General features: G+C 38.7%; 1 protein-coding gene across 1 annotated transcript; it reads left to right on the forward strand.

The window, feature by feature from the left end:
• The first annotated feature begins 2,466 nt into the window (after nt 1-2,466).
• On the forward strand, nt 2,467-9,684 carry LOC125452220 (transcription factor Sox-7-like). Its single transcript, XM_048530373.2, has 2 exons — nt 2,467-2,819; nt 8,418-9,684. The coding sequence occupies exons 1-2, from the start codon at nt 2,591-2,593 to the stop codon at nt 9,275-9,277; spliced, it is 1,089 nt and encodes a 362-aa protein (XP_048386330.1). The 5' UTR covers nt 2,467-2,590; the 3' UTR covers nt 9,278-9,684.
• Nucleotides 9,685-22,353: the final 12,669 nt, after the last annotated feature.

Consider the following 22,353-nt stretch of genomic DNA (forward strand, 5'->3'; position numbering starts at 1 on the left):
TATTTTGGTGTTGGGTTGTTCCATTCTCGTTGATATTGACCACAGGCATTCTGACAAGCTTCCCAATGCACAAAGTTCTTAGATGCACATACCCGTTAGCTTTTCAATGTTATGGAGGCACAGAAACATACAAAATGAAACAGACCTTTCAGTCTGACTAGTCCATGCCAACTGTATTCCTAAACTAAACTAGTCCCACCTGCCTGCGTTTAACCCATATGTCTCCGAACCTTTCCTATTCATGAACCCAACCAAATACCTTTTAAATGTTGTAATTGCACATGCACCCATCACTTTCTCCGCCAGTTCATTCCACACATAAGCCACGCTGTGTTTATTAAAAAAAAATGGTGGCCCTTTTTAAATCTTTCCCCTCTCACCTTAAATAAATTCCCTCCAGTTCTGAACTTCTCCATCTTAGGGAAAAGATTCTTGTCATTTGCCTTTAAATGACCCTCATGATTTTCTCAACCTCCTACACACCAGTGAAATAAAGTGCCAGTCTTTCTAGTTTAATTTAATGTCTCAAATCCTCTACTCCCAGCAACATTCTGGTAAATCTTTTCTGAACCCTCTCCAGTTTAATCATATCCTTCCTAAAGCAGGGCAACCAGAATCTGGCATGCTGCCACTTGTGCTACATTTTGCCCTTACTTTGGCTGCAGGACTCCTGTTCGGTCCAGATCTCATTCTCCTCTAAAATATGTTTTTCATCAGCACCTGAACTGGTGGCTGCAAGCATAATATTGAATGACTGTGTGGCATGTTAGTATTTCTCCAATGTCCAGTCATGCTGCAGTTCTCAGTTATCTGAAAGAAGAAAGACAAAAGGGTAGGGTGATTGCACAGATGGTGGTTGGAGGAAGGAAAAGGCATTTTCTCACAATACTTGGCACCTTCTAAATCAGCTGTGTGTGATTGGGATTACATATGTAGATATCATTACTATTGATGTCACCTCCACTGTCTACATTTACATATTATAGGTCATGGCATACATGTAGTCTGGTTAGTTTCTGATGCCTCAGCTGTCTGACATCTTGGCTTATAAGAGAGAGGGAAATATTGTCAGTCAGTATTGCATAATCTCTTCAGGTGATATGCCTGTCATGATTGAATGGCTGATAATCTGTAGAAACTGTGCAAAGTGGGTGTATGGATTGCAGCACTGTTTAGTGTGGTTTGCAGCACTGCTACATATGTGAGGGTGTGCTAAAATTCTGATTGATAGAAGTTGTTGGTAGGTGAGTAATCAGGGTGTGGTGAATTAAGCTCGTGGTGCAGTTGCTAGGAAATGGCAGTTGAAGATGCATTCGCTGACCTTGGCCACTCTTGTGAGGTTATTGAACTTTTTCTAGCACTATATTCAGGCCTTTAGGATTTAACTCCTATCATTGACTCTTACAGCTATTTGCTCCTATTCTGAGTTTGCATCTGGAGAATCTCCTGTCGGTATAGGATGCCTCTCTTCTTTTCCACTTCTTCATCCAAGGCTTCCAGTGCCCATCTGAAACCTTAGACCCTTAGACCCTATACCCTCCCATGTTTCACCATTATTCAATGTATTCCAGGTCAAATTCACTTGCTGCATGACTGCCAGGACCTGTTCCAGCTGCAATGTAATAATAACCTCATCCCGCCCCCTTGACCTGTTCGTCCTCCCTGGACCCCACGTACACTCACCTCACCTCACCTCTACTGGCTCCATCCCCGTCTCTTTAACTTGACTGGCTCCTCTCTATCTATCTTCGATCCGCCTCCCCCTCTCCCTATTTATTTCAGAACCCTCTCCCCCTCCCCCTTTTTCAGATGAAAGGTCTAGGCCCAAAACATCACCTTTTGTGCTCCTAAGATGCTGCTTGGCCTGCTGTGTTCATCCAGCTCCACACTTTGTTATCTCAGCTTCTCCAGCATCTGCAGTTCCCAATACCTCTCATAGAACAGACAGTCTGCTTAAACGAGCAACCAATCAACTGAAGAGTTTGTGCAGGTTGGATACAGAAATTGTTTAAAACAAAGAGCAGCGTACACTGCCTATTGTACAGTCAATGGATTAATTACACCTCAAAATCTCCTCACATGTTTTGGGAAATGGGGGTACGTGTGGCTTTCAAATTGAACACCCAGCAGTTTTGTTTGACTATTGTTTCTTTCTAGTGTGTTTGAAGTAACATAAGCAATACAATTATTTGAAAATACTAATACATTATTCCACGATAATTCACAATCCAACACATACTAAGCAGTCTTTGGTAGCTAAAATAACTTGATTTGTTTAGATGTTGAGAGGTTCAAATGCAACACTCCCTTTTTCTGCTCTGTAGTTTTAAGTTTGTTCCTACAAGTCAGAGCTGTTTGATCGCAGAACAAGTCAAGGGAGGAGCTTTTATTAAAACAGCCTGATGGTCATTGGTTAAAGTTGCCACTAACTGACACTAAGGGAATAAATGAATGTGGGACTCTCTTCCTGATCTGGGAGTTGATCTCACCAGCTTTAAGCATCAGCACCACTGCAATTTAATCTTAATCTTACATATATTTCCAAAAATTAGACAGATTATCTTTACTTGAAGCAATCTGATCCACAGTAATGGCTACAATAATGAGCCCATACTCATGGACAGAGGGTTTGGACTCTCCTGCTGGGGAAGGAAAGCCTAGGGCAGGGCTTACAGCTCACGAATCTTCAGGCAGGAACAAAGCTGAACCACGAATCCGGAGACCCATGAATGCCTTTATGGTCTGGGCTAAAGACGAGAGGAAAAAACTAGCAATCCAAAATCCTGACCTTCACAATGCAGAGCTCAGCAAAATGCTGGGTAAGTATACACAAAAGTTTGAACAAAATCAATCAAATATAATTTTAACATATTAGTCACAAGTTATATATAGGTTGACTTAAAGTTGTATCTAAGATTGTGCCAGAAAACTGATTCACCATAAGTAAAAAGTCGCATTTTTAAATATTTGAAATTACTTTACAGATGAACTCAGTTTTATTTGTTAATTTCTGGAAATGACTCAATTTAGAATATAGAAATACAGATTACTGTTATTCGTCAGCTTGATTGAAGACTGCTTGCAAATAAAAAGAAAATTGAATATAACAAATCTGAAATATCATTAATCACACTTATTTATTACTGCCTCTTTCTAAATTATATTGGTTCAAGTTATTTGTGAATGGTCAACTGTAATGATTTGTTTTAAGTAAATATGTAAAGTAACATTTTTCACAGTACATGATTTTATAAATTAAGAAAATATGTAATTAGCATATGAAATTATATTTATTCTTTTCAGAACTAAGATGCGGCCCTTTACTAAAGCGTGTATATTATCTTGTCTTCTAGACTTTGCTAATTTCTCAACCATATAATGGATGCTAAAATATTACCAGAATTTTTTGTGTAAAGTTACACTACTGACTAATGGGTCTTTCTTTTTACAAAAGCTCTATCGGGTTGAATTAAATTTTTAATGAATTTCTAAAATTCTGAAACATAAAGACACATTATACTACATGAATAATTTTAAAGCAGATTGAGTATAACATAACCTTTTGCAACATGATTATCAGGCAATTTATCCTGTTCGGAATTATATTTAAATATTGCTTGAGCCCTAAATACTGCAGGTACATAAATGCTGACGTGATTCCATCTAACACAGCACTGAATTGCCTACCTTCTGCATTCAAACAAAAAAGCTGTTTGTGCAGACTTTTTAAAAAAAAATTAACAATAGCTAACTTGGTAGCTGAGGTGTGCACCATTGCTTTGGAATGGCTGGAATAGTTTTGCTGGTGAGTTGTTGTAGCCTCCTTTCTGTTTTACTTTCAACCAAATCCATCTGATGATGTGATAAAGGAAAAATATAGCCCAAGAAAATTTGAATGCAGCTAAGAATTAAATAAATTTTCCTTCGGTAAGATGTTAATCTCCTAAACTGAAAACGGACCGGACTGCTGGTGTTCATTTCTTCATCAAAAAGCAGAGATGGTCTTTAAATAAAGAAGAATATGTCATGCCTCCAATTTTTGCCAACCCTTAATTAATTTTAAAATAATTTTCATGTTATGTTGTCAGGTTTTGTTTGTGCCTGGATTTGATTTGAAATGGATCTGACATGTTAGTTTATACAGGCCTTCCTATGTAACAACACAATCGTTGAAATGTGATTACTGTATCTAAATCCCAAAAGCAAGTAAAAGTACATTTTAACAGAATACAGTTTGGCATGAGAAGTGTTCGTGTGTAGATAGTCGGTGTGTATCAAATAATTTTTAATTCGGTATGCAGCATGTCATTGATTTTTTTTTTAATTCAAATCATGATTTTGTTTGAGTAATTCATTTGAATGAATTAAAAAGGATCCACTAGGTGGCAACTAAACCTCTCCCACAAGGAGATGTTTACATTCCATGTAAAGGAAAATATAATGAGTAGTTTGAATCGAGTAGAATGTCTAAAGCTTGTCTAAGGAGTTACACCTGTATAATCTTGCATTAGGAAAAAAAACTAGGGAAATTAATGAAGCAATTGAAAACAAAAGCGCAAAACCAAATACAGATAATCCATTTTCTTCAGTTACTGGAATGGAGACCCCCGAGAATATATGCATCCATTTGTAACTTACAACCGGGACTGAACTCCAGTGTAAATTAGTAAAACTTGTACAATATACTAAATTGGAGAATGGATGCTGAAAATGTTTTATCTAAAAAGAAGGTAACAGAGGCCCCAAAAGGTAAATAACGCAACAAAATGTAGACAGACTGGCAAACGAAAGCCCATTCAAAATAATTATAGCATAATGCACATTGGAAGAAAAATTAATTGTGGCTACATATTTCAAGAATGCATTAATCTGCCTACTGGTAAAATTGAAAAAATATAACATTTGACATTTAGCAGCCTAGATTTTCCATTGGTGGTATTTTCACCACTTGACCCACTTATATTAAACAGGTTAGTTCCAGTACAAAAATAACGGTGTTGGAACATCTAGGATCACGTAGCCAGTCGTTATGAAGCTGCAATCAAAAGCTATCATTTAAAATGATTTACCAAATTAGCAGAGTACTTGTTTGAGGATGTTGTGATAAGACTGTATTGCCCTGTGGCCCCCCTTTGCCCTGACTGCAGTTTTGGTGAAGAAGGGGCAGAAGAAGTGGTGTAGAGAGCAGCTATGATTATTAGTGATTATTTAGGGGAAAAGAGTTGAGGAGCCTGTATCTTGAAAAAAAAACAATATTTTTTAAAAATGCAGGAAGTATTAAATAATACAGATAAAGTAAATCTAAAGTACTAACTCATATTAAGTTATGTCAAGGGTCATACATTTAGAAAGGCAATAGAGAAAAATGAATTAACGTTAAGTATCAATACCTAGATTTGAGGTCAGGTAGTGGCATAGGTACACCAACATTGGAAGTACATGAGAAACAATCAAATGTTATCTGCGCTGTAGGTTGTTCTAGAAAGGTGACCTTCAATTTCTGTACTTATCAGCTATATTTTCAATTAATAAATGTTAGAAGTAGTGACAAACAAATTTGTCCAAGTTAAAACCTATATTATGGACTGCTTAGCTAACAATTCCACTTTTACAAAGTTCCAAATTGCAAGAAACCCAAACCATTACTAGTGGTATTAGTGTTTTTGCAAAATCTAAGCAGTGATTAACATTGTATTTGCTATTTTTATGGAAGTATGTATATCATGAAATATCCTTTTCCCTGGCATTAGTCAAGGAATACTAGGGAAAGCACGCGAGCACATGCTTGGAAAGCGAAGTTATCTTGCCTTGATGCATTATGGCATGAAACAATCGCCAAGGCTAAATTGACTAACTAAGATTGCTTAGGGCCATTTCTATGTTATGTGAAAGAGCTGAATTCTTCCTCTAAAAATGTTACAGAATGAAATATGAAAAGGCAATACAAATTTCTGAATCCAAGTTATAGAACAAGCTAGTTTTTCAATATAGATTACAGAATCTGACCCAAATTGCAATCACCTGGGACCCTTTAGTTATTTCCTATTCACTTGAACTTTATAATAATTCCAGTTCTTACATATTTAGCAAGCAGCCTCCATTCTCAAGCAGTTGTTTTATACCAATTGAAGGACCAGCAGTAAGTCGTTAGAGTTCTATTGATCAGATTGTCTACTATAAATTGTAGAAGTCTATCAAAGTCAGTAATAATTAATCTCAGTTCTCCGTGCATGAAAAAATATGTCCTTTATGGACTTTATCATTGCTTTGTCACCTTTTTGAATAGGAGCCACAGCTGAAGCAATATGTTTACAAAGATATCAAAGGGTTTGTTGGAAACCCATATAAGCACAGGATGTTTCTCTGCACATATTATTTTTAGTTCTGGCCAACCACTTCTTGCCAATGTTATTGAATCTAGTGGAGTTGTCATCTGAAATTTTAAGTCATTTAATTTGCTATTGGAAATACATGTCTAAATAGACTGCAAATTTTCCTTCATTTAATTGGGAGGGAAATTATACTAAACTTAAATCTTTCAAATCAGCTTTTCTTAAAACAACGTCTTAAGGAATAAATATTACAGACTGCAAAATAGTTGAGTAATTTATCACGATTGGCACACAACCTGTGGGACATGATAGATTTCTGAAAAAAATTACAACACAGAATTGATTGCATTCTAAATATACCCAAGAGCAAACCTCATTTAATGTTTCAATAATTCAATAACAAAGTTTAAACGATGGTCTTGCGGCATTGAAAAAAGTATTGACTTGAACACCCTGATAGGTGCTACTTTGTAAGCTTGAGAGTGTTTCCCTTCTAAATCTCTATTTTTCTTTGTTCTTTTTGTAGGCAAATAATGACTATTTATAGCAGAGTATTATTCCTCTTCCTGTTTAGGTGCAGAAAAGTAGAAGGAGTTTCCAATATTTATGCAAGTACTTGCAACAAGTATGTTTCCAGCGTCTGTAAGAAGCATTCACCATCAGTGGATAAGTGTTCCATGACACAAAACACTGGGCAAATATATCTGCTACTAAAACATGATAAAATATACTTAATTTAGAAACAAGAATTTTTTGCACCAATATACAGCAGATCAATAGTCAATGCTATAGGAATAGTTTTCTTTATAACAAGAAGCACTTCTATTCTTATAAAATGAGGAAATTGAATTTGGAAAGTAATGATAACTAAGTTCATTTTTTTTTCTTTGAATATATTTATTTGGAGTCCTTTATGAACTCAGAACCTCCTCAAGAATATATTACCTGCTCTCTGAAAAAGAAAGCCTTGCTCTCTTTATAGGCAAAGGTTTCTAGTGCCTGCTGGGCTGATTGATCTCAGCCAGAGTTCACACTCCAAAGATACCTGTTGGAAAATCCATCTGTGTGCATCTGGTAACAGGAGGAGTGGACTTGGCTAGTTTGTTATATATACTTAAGTGGTTTGCCTATGCTGACTGTCCAAGATCCTATTGTGCCAGAGGCAAAATGGCTCCTGATGCCAAGGGAACTGCACTTTGCATGAGATGGTACATTAGGAAATGGGGTGGACAAATTTGAAAAGGGGGAGAGGTTGTGGCAAATACAATTAGTATTGTGGCAAAAGTACAATTATGACAATTAGCTGTTCTAAAGACTTGATGCATGAAACCTGTGGGCTTTAAACTTCGAGGCTTTGGTCATTTCAAAAAGAATGGGGAATGAAGAATTAGGCCTAAGACAATGATGTTATTTGTTTGACATCCGATTTCTTGAGGAACATATGATTAATTGTCTAACTCCTTCTATTTGATATTTGAAACTTCAGAAGTAAAGATTTTCATCTCCCTCACCATGTATTTCATTTAAATCACTTGGGTAAACAAAAACCAATAAATGGTGCCCTTACTTTAAACATTATGGCTTTTCTTTCATAATTTTAGCACCGAAAACAGTTAATCTTCATTACAATTGTATCAGTGATAATGGGAACTGCAGATGCTGGAGAATCCAAGATAACAAAGTGTGAAGCTGGATGAACACAGCAGACCAAGCAGCATCTCAGGAGCACATAAGCTGACGTTTCGGGCCTAGACCCGATGAAGGGTCTAGGCCCGAAACGTCAGCTTTTGTGCTCCTGAGATGCTGCTTGGCCTGCTGTGTTCATCCAGCTTAGCACTTTGTTATCTCTAATCTTCATTATAATCTCATGTGACAAGATATTCATCCTAAATAAAGTATTGGTGTTTATTGTTTATAGTACAAACTGTCAGTTTGTTTTTTTTACTGTAAACTACTCAACTATAGAATAATTTTTACTTATGGATAAAATGGTGAGTGTGGAAACAATGATGCCTAACTATGAGTTGGAAATGAGTTTTTTTTAATCACTTTTACATCTGACTGAATTCATGGGATATATTTTAGGCAAATCATGGAAAGCTCTCACTCCTTCACAGAAGAGGCCTTTTGTAGAAGAAGCTGAAAGATTACGAGTCCAGCATATGCAAGATCATCCCAATTACAAATACAGGCCTCGGAGGAAAAAACAGATCAAACGTCTCTGCAAACGTGTAGATCCGAACTTCCTGCTTACTAACATTCCACACGATCGGCCTCCTGTTCGCGGCGGAAGAATGTGCAGGGGATCTCTGGAGGAGGAAGAGGATAAAGGCTATCCACTAGTCTCAAGACTTCCTGCAATCAGCAGGTTCAGGGAAACACAGACAACAAATAACAGCTTCGACAACTATGGACTACCTACTCCTGAGATGTCCCCTTTAGATGTGATTGATGCTGATCACAGTTTCTTTCCACCTCAGTGTACAGAAGATTCTCCTTCTCAGATGAATGGAATAATGTATCATTCAGACTATGGACAAAGCCCTATCCAATGTGGACATCTCAGTCAGATTTCAGTTCCACAGAATAGATCTACCATGATGCGCTCTGCAGCCGGCCAACCTCCACCACCTCCTTATTATAACCAGATCCAGCAGTCTGCTCCCCAGTCTATGAATTTGAGCACATCAGTTCATCTTTCTCCTCCCCATGACCACCATCACCTAGATAATCTGGAACATATCACCCAAGCTGAGCTTTTAGGAGAAGTGGACCGAAATGAGTTTGATCAGTATTTGAACACCTCTAGTCATCTAAATCAAGCAGGAATTAATTCACATCTACCTGACATCTGTTCAACAGGAGGCACAAATTCAGAGAGGAGCCTTATATCTGTATTAGCAGATGCTACTGCAGCCTATTACAATAGCTACAGTAGCTCTTAGAGTAAACAAATAAACATGTACTTTTTTCAAAAATTATCAACAGTATTATTTACAAATATCTCTGGGTATGAAAATATCCTCAGGTAGTAAAATACAGTAGTCATGCTTTTTCATAAATGATGACCAGCATATTTATATTGGCTTGAAGTAATTGTTGCAACACTTGTAAAATAAAATATAAAGTTGTTTGCTATTTGGACTGCTTGTTTTCCAAACATTAGGCTGAAATGTTTGTGCTTGTTAAGAGTTTGCAGGAGAGTTATCTAAATTCCAGTGATTGTTTCGCTTTTTTTCTCTGTCTGGTTGTTGTATGCCTTCTCATTTCAAATGTCTGCATCATCTTTTATTGAATTGAGTAAAATTTAATTGATCTGAACTGACTGATCCAATACTGAATGAATTATTATGTTTTGAATCTAATAAACATATCATGAGATACTGATTGCAGTTTTATTTTTAATTTTCTGAACATTCATAAATATCCATATCCAATGAAAATGTTACCATATTTGGCCAGATTTAATTATTAATCATAGCTATCAGAGCATTGCTGCCATTTTAGAAATGGCATTTGCCCATTTGGGATCTGTGAAGAAAGCATCAATTATGATTCAGCTGAACAATTCTGCATAATGAAAGCTTGCAATAACAGGTGCACTTTAACAAGTAAGTTCTACAGTTGCCCCAAATAGCAAGTTATTCACTTAATCCAATTTGTTGAGAAGTGACGTACTGCCACAAAAAGAGAGACAGTTCAAGTAAGAATTTAAATCCTCCAGCACTGCTCCCATTGGTAGGAGTATGAAGGCATAATGTCAGGGGCATGTAGTGAATTGTGTGAGGCAATGAGGATAATCTAATGATCAAAATGCAAAACTAAATTCTTTATAGTGTGGAGTATGGTACATCTATAGTATTGTACATCTCTGAATTTCTCAAAAGTTATCCCATTTTTACTTTTAAATATTTGGTTTAAATTTCTCCAAACCTATTCTACAGCTTTCTATTCTCTGATAGAAACAGGAGTTGCTGCAAGTTCATAAGAAGATCATTAGAATATGAAGACAAAAGACCAGTTGACAGCTACTTGCATGTCCTTCCTCATGAAGAATAAGGAAAGAGGAGAAAGGAAGAATTAGGGCACCATTTAGTATGTGGAATGAGCAAACATATTTTTATTTTTACATTGTTTTGAATCTGGGCTTGTGTCTTATGAGTTTATGGATATCTAGAAGGTGTCAAAAATGAAGTAGGCAATACCAAAAGGTAAGAATCATAGAGTATTAGGTTTGTGAGCACCAGCTGTGCTCAAAACAACCTTCCTTTTAGCACACATGCTGCTGCTTCACACTTTGCTATCACTTGAGATAATTTGGTTAAAATGGTAAACAAGTCACAAATGATGAAAATCTGAAATACCATTGGAACTGAATCAAACAAAATGAGGGATGAATGGGAATTGAAGAGTTTCAAAGTACAGTCGTTGGACCTAAAACATTAACTCTGTTTCTCTCTCCACAGATGCTGCCAGTTCCGTTGAATTTCACTAGCATTTTCTGTTTTCATTAAAGTTGATAAAAATATTTTTATATAGAGAAGGTATACAGAGTTCACAGTCAAGCTAATCAGGCTGAGAACAAGTTCAGCCAGATAGAGGTAATAGTGGATGAGGAATGTTTAGGAAGGAAGCAGAGACCCTGGAGGCCACCCTGAAGAGGCAAGGCGATAATTAAATCCAACGAACCAGGTCATTGAAGCAGTACAGAAAATGAGGACTAGAATGCAAAACACACTGTAGTGTAAATACTCTTTTTGTTTCGTCCAGTGGCTGTGAGAGGCATTGTAGTTTTATAAGTGATTCTCAAGAAGGTTAATTTGAACAGTGAGATGTACCCTGCTCTCCACCCAGAAGTTGGTTGCTGCTTTCTCTTTATTGCAATGTTGGAGCCTTCATTTCCAAGTTTTTTTTTGCTGGCTTGGAATGTTTAAAAACATTGTGCAACAACAGTACATTCTCCCTACAGCATCCTACAGCAACAGTGTTTCCATTATGCTAAAGTTTGTCATTTACATGTGCACGCAGTATTTTAATAGATAACCAATACGTTGTTTTTCCAAAATGTACATTATTCATACACTTTATAAACATACACAAATCATTTCAGCTTGAATATTACAACATTCGAGGGATGCAATTGCTTAGTGGCATCTTTGCTGGACTGTTAATCTAGAGATCCATATAATGCTCTGGGGATCTGGATACAAATCCTGCTGTGGCAAATGGTCGAATTTGAAATCTGAAATAAGGAGTCTAATGATGACCATGAATCCAACTGTTGGGAAGAATCCATCTGCTTCACTAATGTCCTTTAGAGAAGGAAACTGACGTCCTTGTCTGAAATGGCCTGCATGGTTGACTTTTAACTGGATTCTGGGCAATAAGGGACAGGCAATAAATGCTGAGCTAGCTAATGATGCTCTCATCCCATGAATGAATAAAAAAAGTTTGCAGGAACATTCAACTTGCATCCATTAAATACGTTCCATGCAATATGATTGTAACACCCTTTTTTTTGCAGGTATTCAAATCAGGTATACAGCCCGAGAGAGAAAGCATTTCAAATTGAAAATTGCAGAAATTGCAATATGTACAAATTTTTCTATTCAACATATTTCACCCAGCGTTGCTTCATTACATTTGCAATACCCTTGATTTACATTGTACGTGATATGTAAAGCATGCTATCAGCGGAGTATTACATTTTCCAGCATCTCAATATATTGAATGGCTGAAGAACACCAGGCAATTACCTTTCCTACAATGCCTCTGTCCATGCTTTAATATGTTCCTTCGAATGTAATTCTGCACCGTGGAATGTGCTGATCTGCCACATGCTGCCAAGGACAACTCCTTGCACTGGAAAACCAGCAAATTTCAGACAGAGCAAAGAGCTTCTTTCATTGATGCTGTGCGATGGAGAAATTTGTGCTCTTGGGGATATTTCCAGGCACATTTGTTGCTGGGAATGTCCTGCAGAGGACAGATTCCTCCATTGCAAAGCTGCTCCAAATGAATCTTGACAAAATATGTCACATTTCCCTCATGAACTTGGAAAGTAAGGATGTAAACAATCAAAGAACACATTCTGCTGATTGTTGTAATATTTTACCAACAAACACAAACGGGTCAAAATAAATATGCTTACTCTCTATAGATACGAGTAGTGAAATTATGAGCTGAATTTTAATATTCTGACCTGCTTGCAGTGGGATCAGCATGCAAGAGTAGGATCACAGTGGGGCAGTGTATCAGAAACATGGTGTTTGAGCAGTGTGTTTGCCATTATCTTTTTAATCCAGTCATTACATTTGTGCCAGACTTCCAAGTTTTCCCAGCAACCAAAGCATGTGGGTCTGATGATGATCTGTAGTCCATTCCAGCTGAGCACTTTATGGAACCATGTAAAAATTAGAGTTGAAACATAGTGAAAATCTTCAGACAGAGCCCAAAGCTACAGGAATAGAGACACAAACTGTCACAGCAACACCATGTTTCAGTAATACAGTAACTGACATGATGCTTTGGGCTTTAAGATTCTGTTCCTTGTGAATTGGAAGAAGAGGCCTGCCTCTGAAAACCAGCAGCTTGAAAGTGGCTGAAGGGGTGAACAGTAGAAGTATTGTTCCAAACTCTCTGATATGGTGATGGAAGAGATTAACTTCTCAAAAGCAATTAGAAATTGACAATAAATAATCAATCATTCTCAATTACTTAGCAACAATATCCACATCTCTTTAATGAATAAAAAGAAATGGTCTAGTCAGGGCAGGAGAAAGATGAATGGCCTGACTTGTTGAATTCTACCTTAATGCGCCTCTAACTCTAACCATCCTCATTCTTCCTTCTCTAACCTTCATCTGTGCCTCATTCCTCATAGACGTGGCAGCTTCACCCATTCATCTCTCTCTATCTTTCTCTCTTGAGGTACCTCCTCACTTCTCCATCTTAATGGTCAGCACTGATATTCATCCTTATCTTAAAGCAATGGCATGTACATCCTTCACAGTGAATTCCACCAAAGTGCTGTCTTTCCATCCTCTCAAACGTTCTATTTTTCACACTCTTCCTTCTTCAAGAGATATCAGGACACCAAGAAAAAGCAGAAAAATAAAAATGGACCTCCAGCCATCTCCACTTTTACTAGTGCAGAGGAGAAAATGCTGGGATGAGCTGGGTCCTAGCATGTATGGCCATTGGTGATGAAGAAACAGGATTTTCAGCTACATAGTGACAGAATAAAACAGCAACTGTCACAAGGAATATATCACTGATGTCTGTTAACTTTATGTCACCAGGTGATGAAAACTGACAGCACGCACAACAATGATTTAGGTTTAGTTCTTATCCACAGCTTTCATCTTGTTTATGTTTTTCAAGCATTCCTCAGAAGGTGGTGCTACAGAAGGATATTAAAAAAAACTCTGTAAAGAAAAAACAGTCAGAATGCAAATCCTCCAACTGCAGGTGGAAGTGCCAGACAGTAGATGTGTTGTACTATTAGATTCCCTACAGTGTGGAAACAGGCCCTTCGGCCCAACAAGTCCACACCGCCCCTTGCAGCATCCCACCCAGACCCATTCCCCTATAACCCACACACCCCTGAACACTACAGGCAATTTAGCATGGCCAATCCACCTAGCCTGCACATCCTTCGACTGTGGGAGGAAAGCAGAGCTCCTGGAGGAAACCCATGCAGACACAGGGAGAATGTGCCCACTCCACACAGACAGTCGCCCAAAGCTGGAATCGAACTCAGGTCCCTGGTGCTGTGAGGCTGCAGTGCTAACCAGCGAGCTACCGTGCCGCCTGTCCTATGATGGAGCATACACCATATGTAAACAGAAGTGGGTGTTGGGACAGATGCAGAAGTGGAGAGTCCTTGGAGGGCATAGGACCCTGCAAGCTCTGCTTTGCCGCTTGCAAATGTTAAGCTTTGGTAGCTGTCAACAGGGAGAACAATTCTGAATCTATTTCCAGCTGCAACATATTCAATTGGAGAAATTAAAGGAAACTATCTCTTGCATGAAGCCTTACTCTAAGTGAACCCTAGCTGCCATTTATAGTTGGTGCATTGATTTACAGTGTATGTGATTTGTGAAGTGCACTGCCAGAAGGATGTTACAATTTCCAGCCCTTTAGTGTATTGTATGGCTGAAAGGTCCCAAGCAATGAATTTTTCCCTATTCCACCTCTGCCCAAGCCTTAATGAGTCCCTCTGTACTGTAATTCTGGACCTTGGAAAATGATGACTTGCAACAGTCTGTCAAGGATGGCTTGCACTGGAACACTAAAATGCCACCTAGAGCAAAGTTGAGGAAAACTTCAACATAGCTGTTCAGCACCTCACCGAGCTGCACAAAACATTTTTCACATCTAAGTTGGTATTATGTAGGTCATGTGGGGCCAGATAGAGAAAGGGTGCACTGAAGTATGAATCTGCTCAAATACGCTTCTGATGCCATGTCTTCCACACTCTCTCCTACCCAGTCAAATTCTTTACTTTGTGATGAGATAATGGGAACTGCAGATGCTCAAGAATCCGAGATAACAAAGTGTGGAGGTGGATGAACATAGCAGGCCAAGCAGCATCATAGGAGCACAGATGAGGGGTCTAGGCCCGAAACGTGAACTTCTGTGCTCCTAAAATGCTGCTTGTCTTGCTGTGTTCATCCAGCTCCACACTTTGTTGTCTTTACTTTGTGACTTGTCTTGACGGCTGATTCTGCCCTTGCAGAAGCACAGGTGGGCAATCTTTGGCAGGGCCCTCCTGGCTGCAACACCACAAGATAATGGTCAACAGCAGTCACATCAGAAAAATAAGCAACCTGACTCTGAAAGTCTAGGGATGAGATCAAGAACAGGCATCAGGTGTCTGTGAAATAAACAAATTGTTAGCAGTGACATCTCTGTGCTGTGGGCTGGGAATGCTCAGAAAATTTGGAATTTGTGTGTCAAATGTACTAATTTCAGTGGTTTGATCAACCAAACTCTCCTGGCAGCAATGACCAAAGTTACATTCCATCTGTTAAATATCTTCCTCCAAGGAGGCAGAGCATTCAGCACTTACTTCTAGAATTCCAGCCCCCACTGCTGTACAACGTAATATGTATAGGTTCCAGTAGATCTCGACTGTCCTGGTTGCTGAGAATTACTGTTAGTTCTTCACGTAGTATCATGAGCCACAGCTTAAGAGGGCATCCCTTGTTTTCACCTCATTTTTCCCCAAAAACAATTCTGGTTTGAGATGTGCATATCTCTGGAAGACATGGCCAGTGGAAAGTAAAATCATCAGACTGTCTCTACGAGAATCTTGCACAGATTAGCATGTTATGGTATTTGCAGACCAGCTGGACATTTATGGTACAGAATCTTGATTGAGAAGAACCCCAGTTGTTGCAGAGAACAACTGCAAATACATGGCAGTGCCCGACACAAGCTCTAACATGAGTAGCACAGTGCACAGCATTTGCATTGAGTGCCCAGATAACTCACCACCTTGAAAATCTCACCTGCTGAGCCTTGTTAGAAAACCTCATCCTCATTAGCTTCCTGTCCCTTTTATAACTTAGATAATCTAAACTGTGCACCATATCCATACTTTCACCGCACATTTCTCCTTCATTTCAAACAAATAATGTTCTTTAGAGATCTTTCACTGTCCTGTAGAAGTCGACATTGTATGGCAGCATTCATTAACTTGTACAATATTGCAACCGCAGCAAGATTAGGAGAAGGATGAGCATTATCAGAGGCAGAGAATTATAAGTGGAGGAGACTCATTACTAATTCAATGAAATTGGCACAGAACATTCATGTTCTTAGGAGGTTTGAGATGGTAACACTAGAGAACATATCCCTGTATAAAACAGATGATAGTAGTTCATGTCCTGAATATATATAATTCCAAACAATCTAAGGACCACTTGCTATAGTCTATCAGATGCCTGTTCTGGTCAGTCATGGGAGCTCCTCTTTTGACTATTGCCTATTTATGTATTCTCAGATACAACATATGAAGAATTTCTGACTTCTTCATCAGAGCAGTTCGCAGAATCCCTTTACCTGACAATGCATAACTGCATTCCCTCACAACACAGAAGCATCACTTGTGGGGATATTAAATATCAGTTTGAGGGTACATCATAGAGTTTTAGGATACAGTGAGCAGGATCAATGAAAACTGGAAAACGTGTAACAGAAGTCCCTTTTCCTCAGATTTCTTTACCCACTAAGGCCAGGTATTCTGATCTGAGGCCCAACAGAAAAATGCTTGCTGAGCAAAACACAATATTGAAGTTGTGCAATGTACTTTGCAGCTTCTGGCACATTGCAGATGGAATATTGCAGTCTATCTGCTGCATGTGTGGCCAATAAATGCTGTTTTGCCAAACTCTGCAATACTCCTTAATGCTTAGGCTGATGTTTTGCTGGACAGAGAGAACACAGGACTTCAACAAAGTCTCAGGGGTCTACTCCCATATGGGCCACAATGTATATGACATGGAAGCTTCTAAACAGGGATTAACAAAATGAGATTTGCAACTCCCAAATCACCTGCACTGAATTCTTCTTCACACTGCCATGACTTCACTGGATTCATTAGAATTCCAATGGGGCCCAATCAATGAAATCTGTAAAATCCCAGCAGAATCCAAAAATTCTCTGGTTTTCATAGAAAGAAAGCTTAGTGTAAGTGTTTATTTTTAAATCATTTTACTATTTATTGTTAATTTATATATACATCTATGAATGATACATTAAGCACCAGTGAACAGGAGCAGTTTAAACTGAAAAAAATGTACATATATCACCTTTCCTCAGGTTTCCTTACTTATAGAGCCAGGAATTCTGTTCTGAGGCTTTTGATCCTTGATGGGTGCAGCATCACATCAATCCTGTGTCCAGTAGCTTTAGCAGGCGGATAGCTGATGAATTTTGCATGAACCATGTCACTCTTTCCATGACCATAGGTCACTTTACCACAACTGACACAAGTCTTGTTTGGTTTACCACCAGGAGTCGCAGTGTTGGCTCCTTGCGTTGTAGAACAAGCACAGCTCTTGCCCAGGTGAGATTCTGTTTCTATGCGGCAATAAGCACCCTCAATCTTCAGTAGGGCAGTGTGCTCTCTCTGGTTTTAAAAGCTTCATTTATTGCCGTAAACATGGTGTTGTGCCTTAATCTTCCAGTGTTTAGGACAGTTGAATCACCTGACCTTATATTAAGATGTTAAACACATTGATAATTTTACATACAGGGAGGCATTGTTGTTGATTATTGAAATGTAATGTCATCCTCCCACAAACTGCCATATCACTATGTTGGTAAGGTTGAACTATCAAAAACATTGATCTTCAACAAGATGAAAACATACTTCTGCCTGTCAGATAAAGTTGGATATTATCAGTTAAGTTACCCTTGTGTGGACTGTGACTCACTAATGTTCTGCTCCTCCTATAAATAAGTGAGTGAATAAATAACGAAAGGTTACCTTTGGTTACTGCTTCTTCTTCAGAATTGATTCAGATTTTTAAAATGTTTGTTTCCAAATCGAAAATGGAAATCTTTAACATTAAAATCCACAGAATATGGTACATTTTTGAAGAACTAGGCTAGAGGAACATTCCTAGATAAGAGATAATGGGAACTGCAGATGCTGGAGATTCCAAGATAATAAAATGTGAGGCTGGATGAACACAGCAGGCCAAGCACCATGCTGCTTGGCCTGCTGTGTTCATCCAGCCTCACATTTTATTATTATAGAGGAACATTCCTGTTTGGTTTTGATAATTTCAACCCTTCCAATTGGAACAATTCAAACTGAGACCCCAAAAATTGGTTATTTTGGTGAGCATGTATTATTAGCAGGGAACTTCTTCAAAGCAGCATGTAGAGACACAGATAGACTGAGTTTATGGGGTTTCATCACGCCACTATTCCAACTAATAGGTCATGGGAATCTTGCCCACAATTCTGATGGGTGCCCACAACTTACTGACGAAATAAGGTTAATTGTTTTAAAGCAAGACTTCCTCCCTTTCTCAGATGTAAATCCCACCATAGAGCATACTAGCCCATCAGATTTTGTGAGATAATAGTAAAGTGCGCGGATCCAGTATAAAATAAACATTAGCCCTCTCAAAATCATTGTCTTCTACAACATCTGTGTCAATGATTTTTCTCCATAGGCAAGTCATTGTGCAATCATGGATGTAGTTAATACCTTTTTGTTACAATCCTATCATCTAGCCTCCAACCCCACCAACCCCCAGCCCCCACCAACTCCACTGATTCCTTAAATTTGCAAAGCATGTTTTCTGGAAACCTAACACCTTTCTCAGAATGCCCTCTCTTCAGACCTGGAAGAATGATGGATCTCCTGCTTAAAAACTGTTGACTCTTGTAGTGGAACTCTTTTGTGCAACTGTTCTACCTGTACAATCTTTTACCTCATGGATAGTCTTCACAGGGGACATGGTTCTTTGCAGACCTCATTGTTGGTCCATTACATTTTCTGGAGGACCCTTAATCTCCTGAATTTGCTTAACAGAGCTGGGTCAGAAAGGTACCCCATAACATCCTCTGGGGTCTTTAATCTCATAAATGTCAATTATGGAAGACAGTACTGTCTTCCTTGTAGGACTCTGGATTTCTGGATAAGGCAATTTATTTCTAAATAGAAGAGGCAGTCCATATTTTTCAGTATCTTGGATGGTTAGACCAAGCAATTTCTTCTTTTTGACCATGTGCTGAGTCTGTAGACATTGGCCTGGGTCACATGGAACTGTATGCAGTTTATCTCCCTCAACAAGTTGATCAAACTGGATGATTTCAGACACCGTCTGTGGACGTTATATGGGTAAAATAAAGCTTCTCAGATTCTCAGTCATGTTACTGATAGATTGCTGTTCCCTGAACCTTATCACAGGCATTGACTGTTCTGCTAGGTTCATTTGTTCAGCAAGCTTTTGTGCTGTCTATGAACCTTCATTTAAAGACTTGGTTCTGAGCTCAGGTGGGATGTACATTCTTGTTACCCGTATTTGTTTCTTCTGGAAAATTTTAATGACTTTTATCTTTTGATCTGTCTGCATATAGAGTCTCAGATACAGAGTTGCATCTTGTCATTCTGTTCTTGCCTTCCATCAACACAATGCTGGGAGTGGCAGGGCAGTCTTTGTCATGCTTTGTTCTTATTCAGTTTGGTGGGCTTCCCTTGGCCTGCTATCATCTTCGGTCTGCCTCCCCCTCTCTCCCTATTTATTCCAGAACCCTCACCCCATCCCCCTCTCTGATGAAGGGTCTAGGCCCGAAACGTCAGCTTTTCTGCTCCTGAGATGCTGCCGGGCCTGCTGTGTTCATCCAGCCTCACATTTCATTATCTTGGATTCTCCAGCATCTGCAGTTCCCATTATCACTGTTTCTTCTTGGCCATTTGAAACATTTCTTTTATGTTATTGTCTGTAATCTCAATTGATCCCTTTCTTCTTTTTGTGTTCCACCATGAGTCTAGGAAATCCAATGAAAACTTCTACTCATTTCCTTTTGATTAGTTGACAGTGATTTGTTTACATACTAGCGTTCTAGCAAATGATGGTTTCTGGATGAATTTTTCTCTTGGAATTGTGGGACTCCTGACATCTTAAGGAAGCTGAGGACCAAACGTGCATGCTTTCTCAAAAAGGTGCTGAATTTTTTTAAATAAACCTGTTCATACATGTTATGAACACGTCTAGAGCAGGTGGGATCTGAACCCAGGTCTCTTGGCTCAGAAGTAGGGAACACAGAATATAGAACTGAACAGCACAGTAATGGGCCCTTCAGTCCGTGATGTTGTACCGAACATGACGCCAAATTAAAATAATCCCTTCTGTCTGCCCTTGGTCCATATCCCTTCATTCCCTGCATATTTATGTGCCTATCTGAAAGTTCTCTAAACACTCCTAACGTATCTGCCTCCAAGACCACCCCTGGCAGTGTGTTCCAGAATCCTCCCATTCTCTGCGTAAAAATTGCATCCTTCACATCTCCTTTGAGCTTCCTTTCCCCACACGCCTCCCCCACCTTAAATGCATGCTCCCTGGTATTAGACATTTAATCTCTGGGAAAATTTCTGACCGTCTACTCTATCTATGCATCTCATAATTTTATAGTCTTCTATAAAGCCTCCCCTCAGCCTCTGCCACTCCAGAGAAAACGATGTGATTTTTTTCTTCCATCTCCTTATAGCTTGTACCCTTTAATCCATGCAGTATCCTAGTAAACTTTAAGTGCACCCTCTCCAAAGCTCCACATCCTTCTTGTAATGTGGTGACCAGAACTGAATGCAATACTCTAAGTGTGTCCTAACCAAAGTCTTATAAAGTCACAACATATGACATCCTGACTCTTGTACTCAAATCCCTGGCTAATAAAGTAAAGTATGCCATAATTTTACATACAGGGAGGCATTGTTGTTGATTATTGAAATGTAATGTCATCCTCCCACAAACTGCCATATCACTATGTTGGTAAGGTTGAACTATCAAAAACATTGATCTTCAACAAGATGAAAACATACTTCTGCCTGTCAGATAAAGTTGGGTATTATCAGTTAAGTTACCCTTGTGTGGACTGTGACTCACTAATGTTCTGCTCCTCCTATAAATAAGTGAGTGAATAAATAACAAAAGGTTACCTTTGGTTACTGCTTCTTCTTCAGATTTACCACCCTATTTACTTGAATGGCACTTTTAGGAAGTTATGGGCTTGAAACTCAAGATCCTACTTTACATCAATGCTGTTCGGGGTCCTGCCAATAACTGTATACTTTTCCTTAAAATTTGATCTTCCAAAGTGTAGCATCTCACACTTACCTGGATTAAACCCTGTCTGCCATTTCTTCACCCATATCTGCAACTGATTTTTATCCTGTTGTATCCTTTGACAACCTGCTGCACTATTCAGAACTCTACCAATCTTTGTGTCATCAGCAAACTTACTAAACCACTCATCTACATGAGGGGTGTAGATTATACATTATTTAACCATTTTTGGTTGTCTTATATTGCCTGTGTAATGGTGGGACTTATATTATTTCTCTACTATTGACAGTTATTCCACGTGCACCACATAATCTCATCTCTGTAGACTGCAGCTTCGTTTATTCAGCCATGGGAACTGGTCTGATATGATAGTGGCTTTTGCATTGGTATCAAGCTTAAATTTAATAGGACGTCCACGGACAAAGATGAGTTCTGTGATTCCTGGATTGTTGGGAATCACCAATTTGCTCTATAAGTGCCTTGATTATCTTTCCTAAAAGAGATTGTAGTACCATATTAAGGTCTTTCTGTGTGTAACCTCCTTCTTATTTGCACCTCTGTAACTGCATGCTACATTTATGCTTAGTGTTTTTTTTTGAGACAATGCTGTATGTTAAGAACTATGGCCTCTTTGAAGTCCAATCTTGTGTGCTATATAATATATCTCCAATTTTAAATCTGCTAGGAACTATTAAACCTTTCTCTCTGAACTGTTCAGTCTTATTCTTACTCTTTCACTCTGCCATGCAGTTGTGCCTTGTTTTGAAAAACGTTGATGGCAGCTACGTTCATTGTGAAAAATTAGAACTCTCTTTTACACTCCCTGCCTTCCCTTCCTGGTTTTTGTGTCACCTTTCATTAAGTTCCCTTTTCCCTTAAGGGTTTCTAATTTTTGCTCCTGGAGTTAATTACTCTTTGCAGAGCCTCCTTCTCTGAAGCATCTGTAATGTCTAAGTGTCCCTGGCTTTTCTGTCTTCCTAGCTCATGCATTTACTGCAGTGATTTACTCTGTTTACTGCTTCTTACAGTTTCTGAATAAAGCACTTCCAAAGTCAAGCTTGCCGTATTGTTGCTTGCACAGCTGCTGTTGTCTCTCTCAGTTAGTGATTTTCAGTATTAACGGCTGTCTGACTGACTGTGTATTCTTAAATGACAATGCTCTTAAAGGGGTAAATTCACTTACATCAATTTTTGTCTTTTCTCCTGCATCT

Source organism: Stegostoma tigrinum, chromosome 4 (assembly GCF_030684315.1).
Source record: "Stegostoma tigrinum isolate sSteTig4 chromosome 4, sSteTig4.hap1, whole genome shotgun sequence".
Classification (NCBI taxonomy): domain Eukaryota; kingdom Metazoa; phylum Chordata; class Chondrichthyes; order Orectolobiformes; family Stegostomatidae; genus Stegostoma; species Stegostoma tigrinum.

Excerpts from the sequence above, each read along its gene's own strand:
- LOC125452220 (XM_048530373.2), top strand. The coding sequence starts at position 2,591 with ATGGCTACAATAATGAGCCCATACTCATGGACAGAGGGTTTGGACTCT. Across the intron at positions 2,820-8,417 it reads AGAGCTCAGCAAAATGCTGG|GCAAATCATGGAAAGCTCTC; the intron begins GTAAGTATACAC and ends GATATATTTTAG.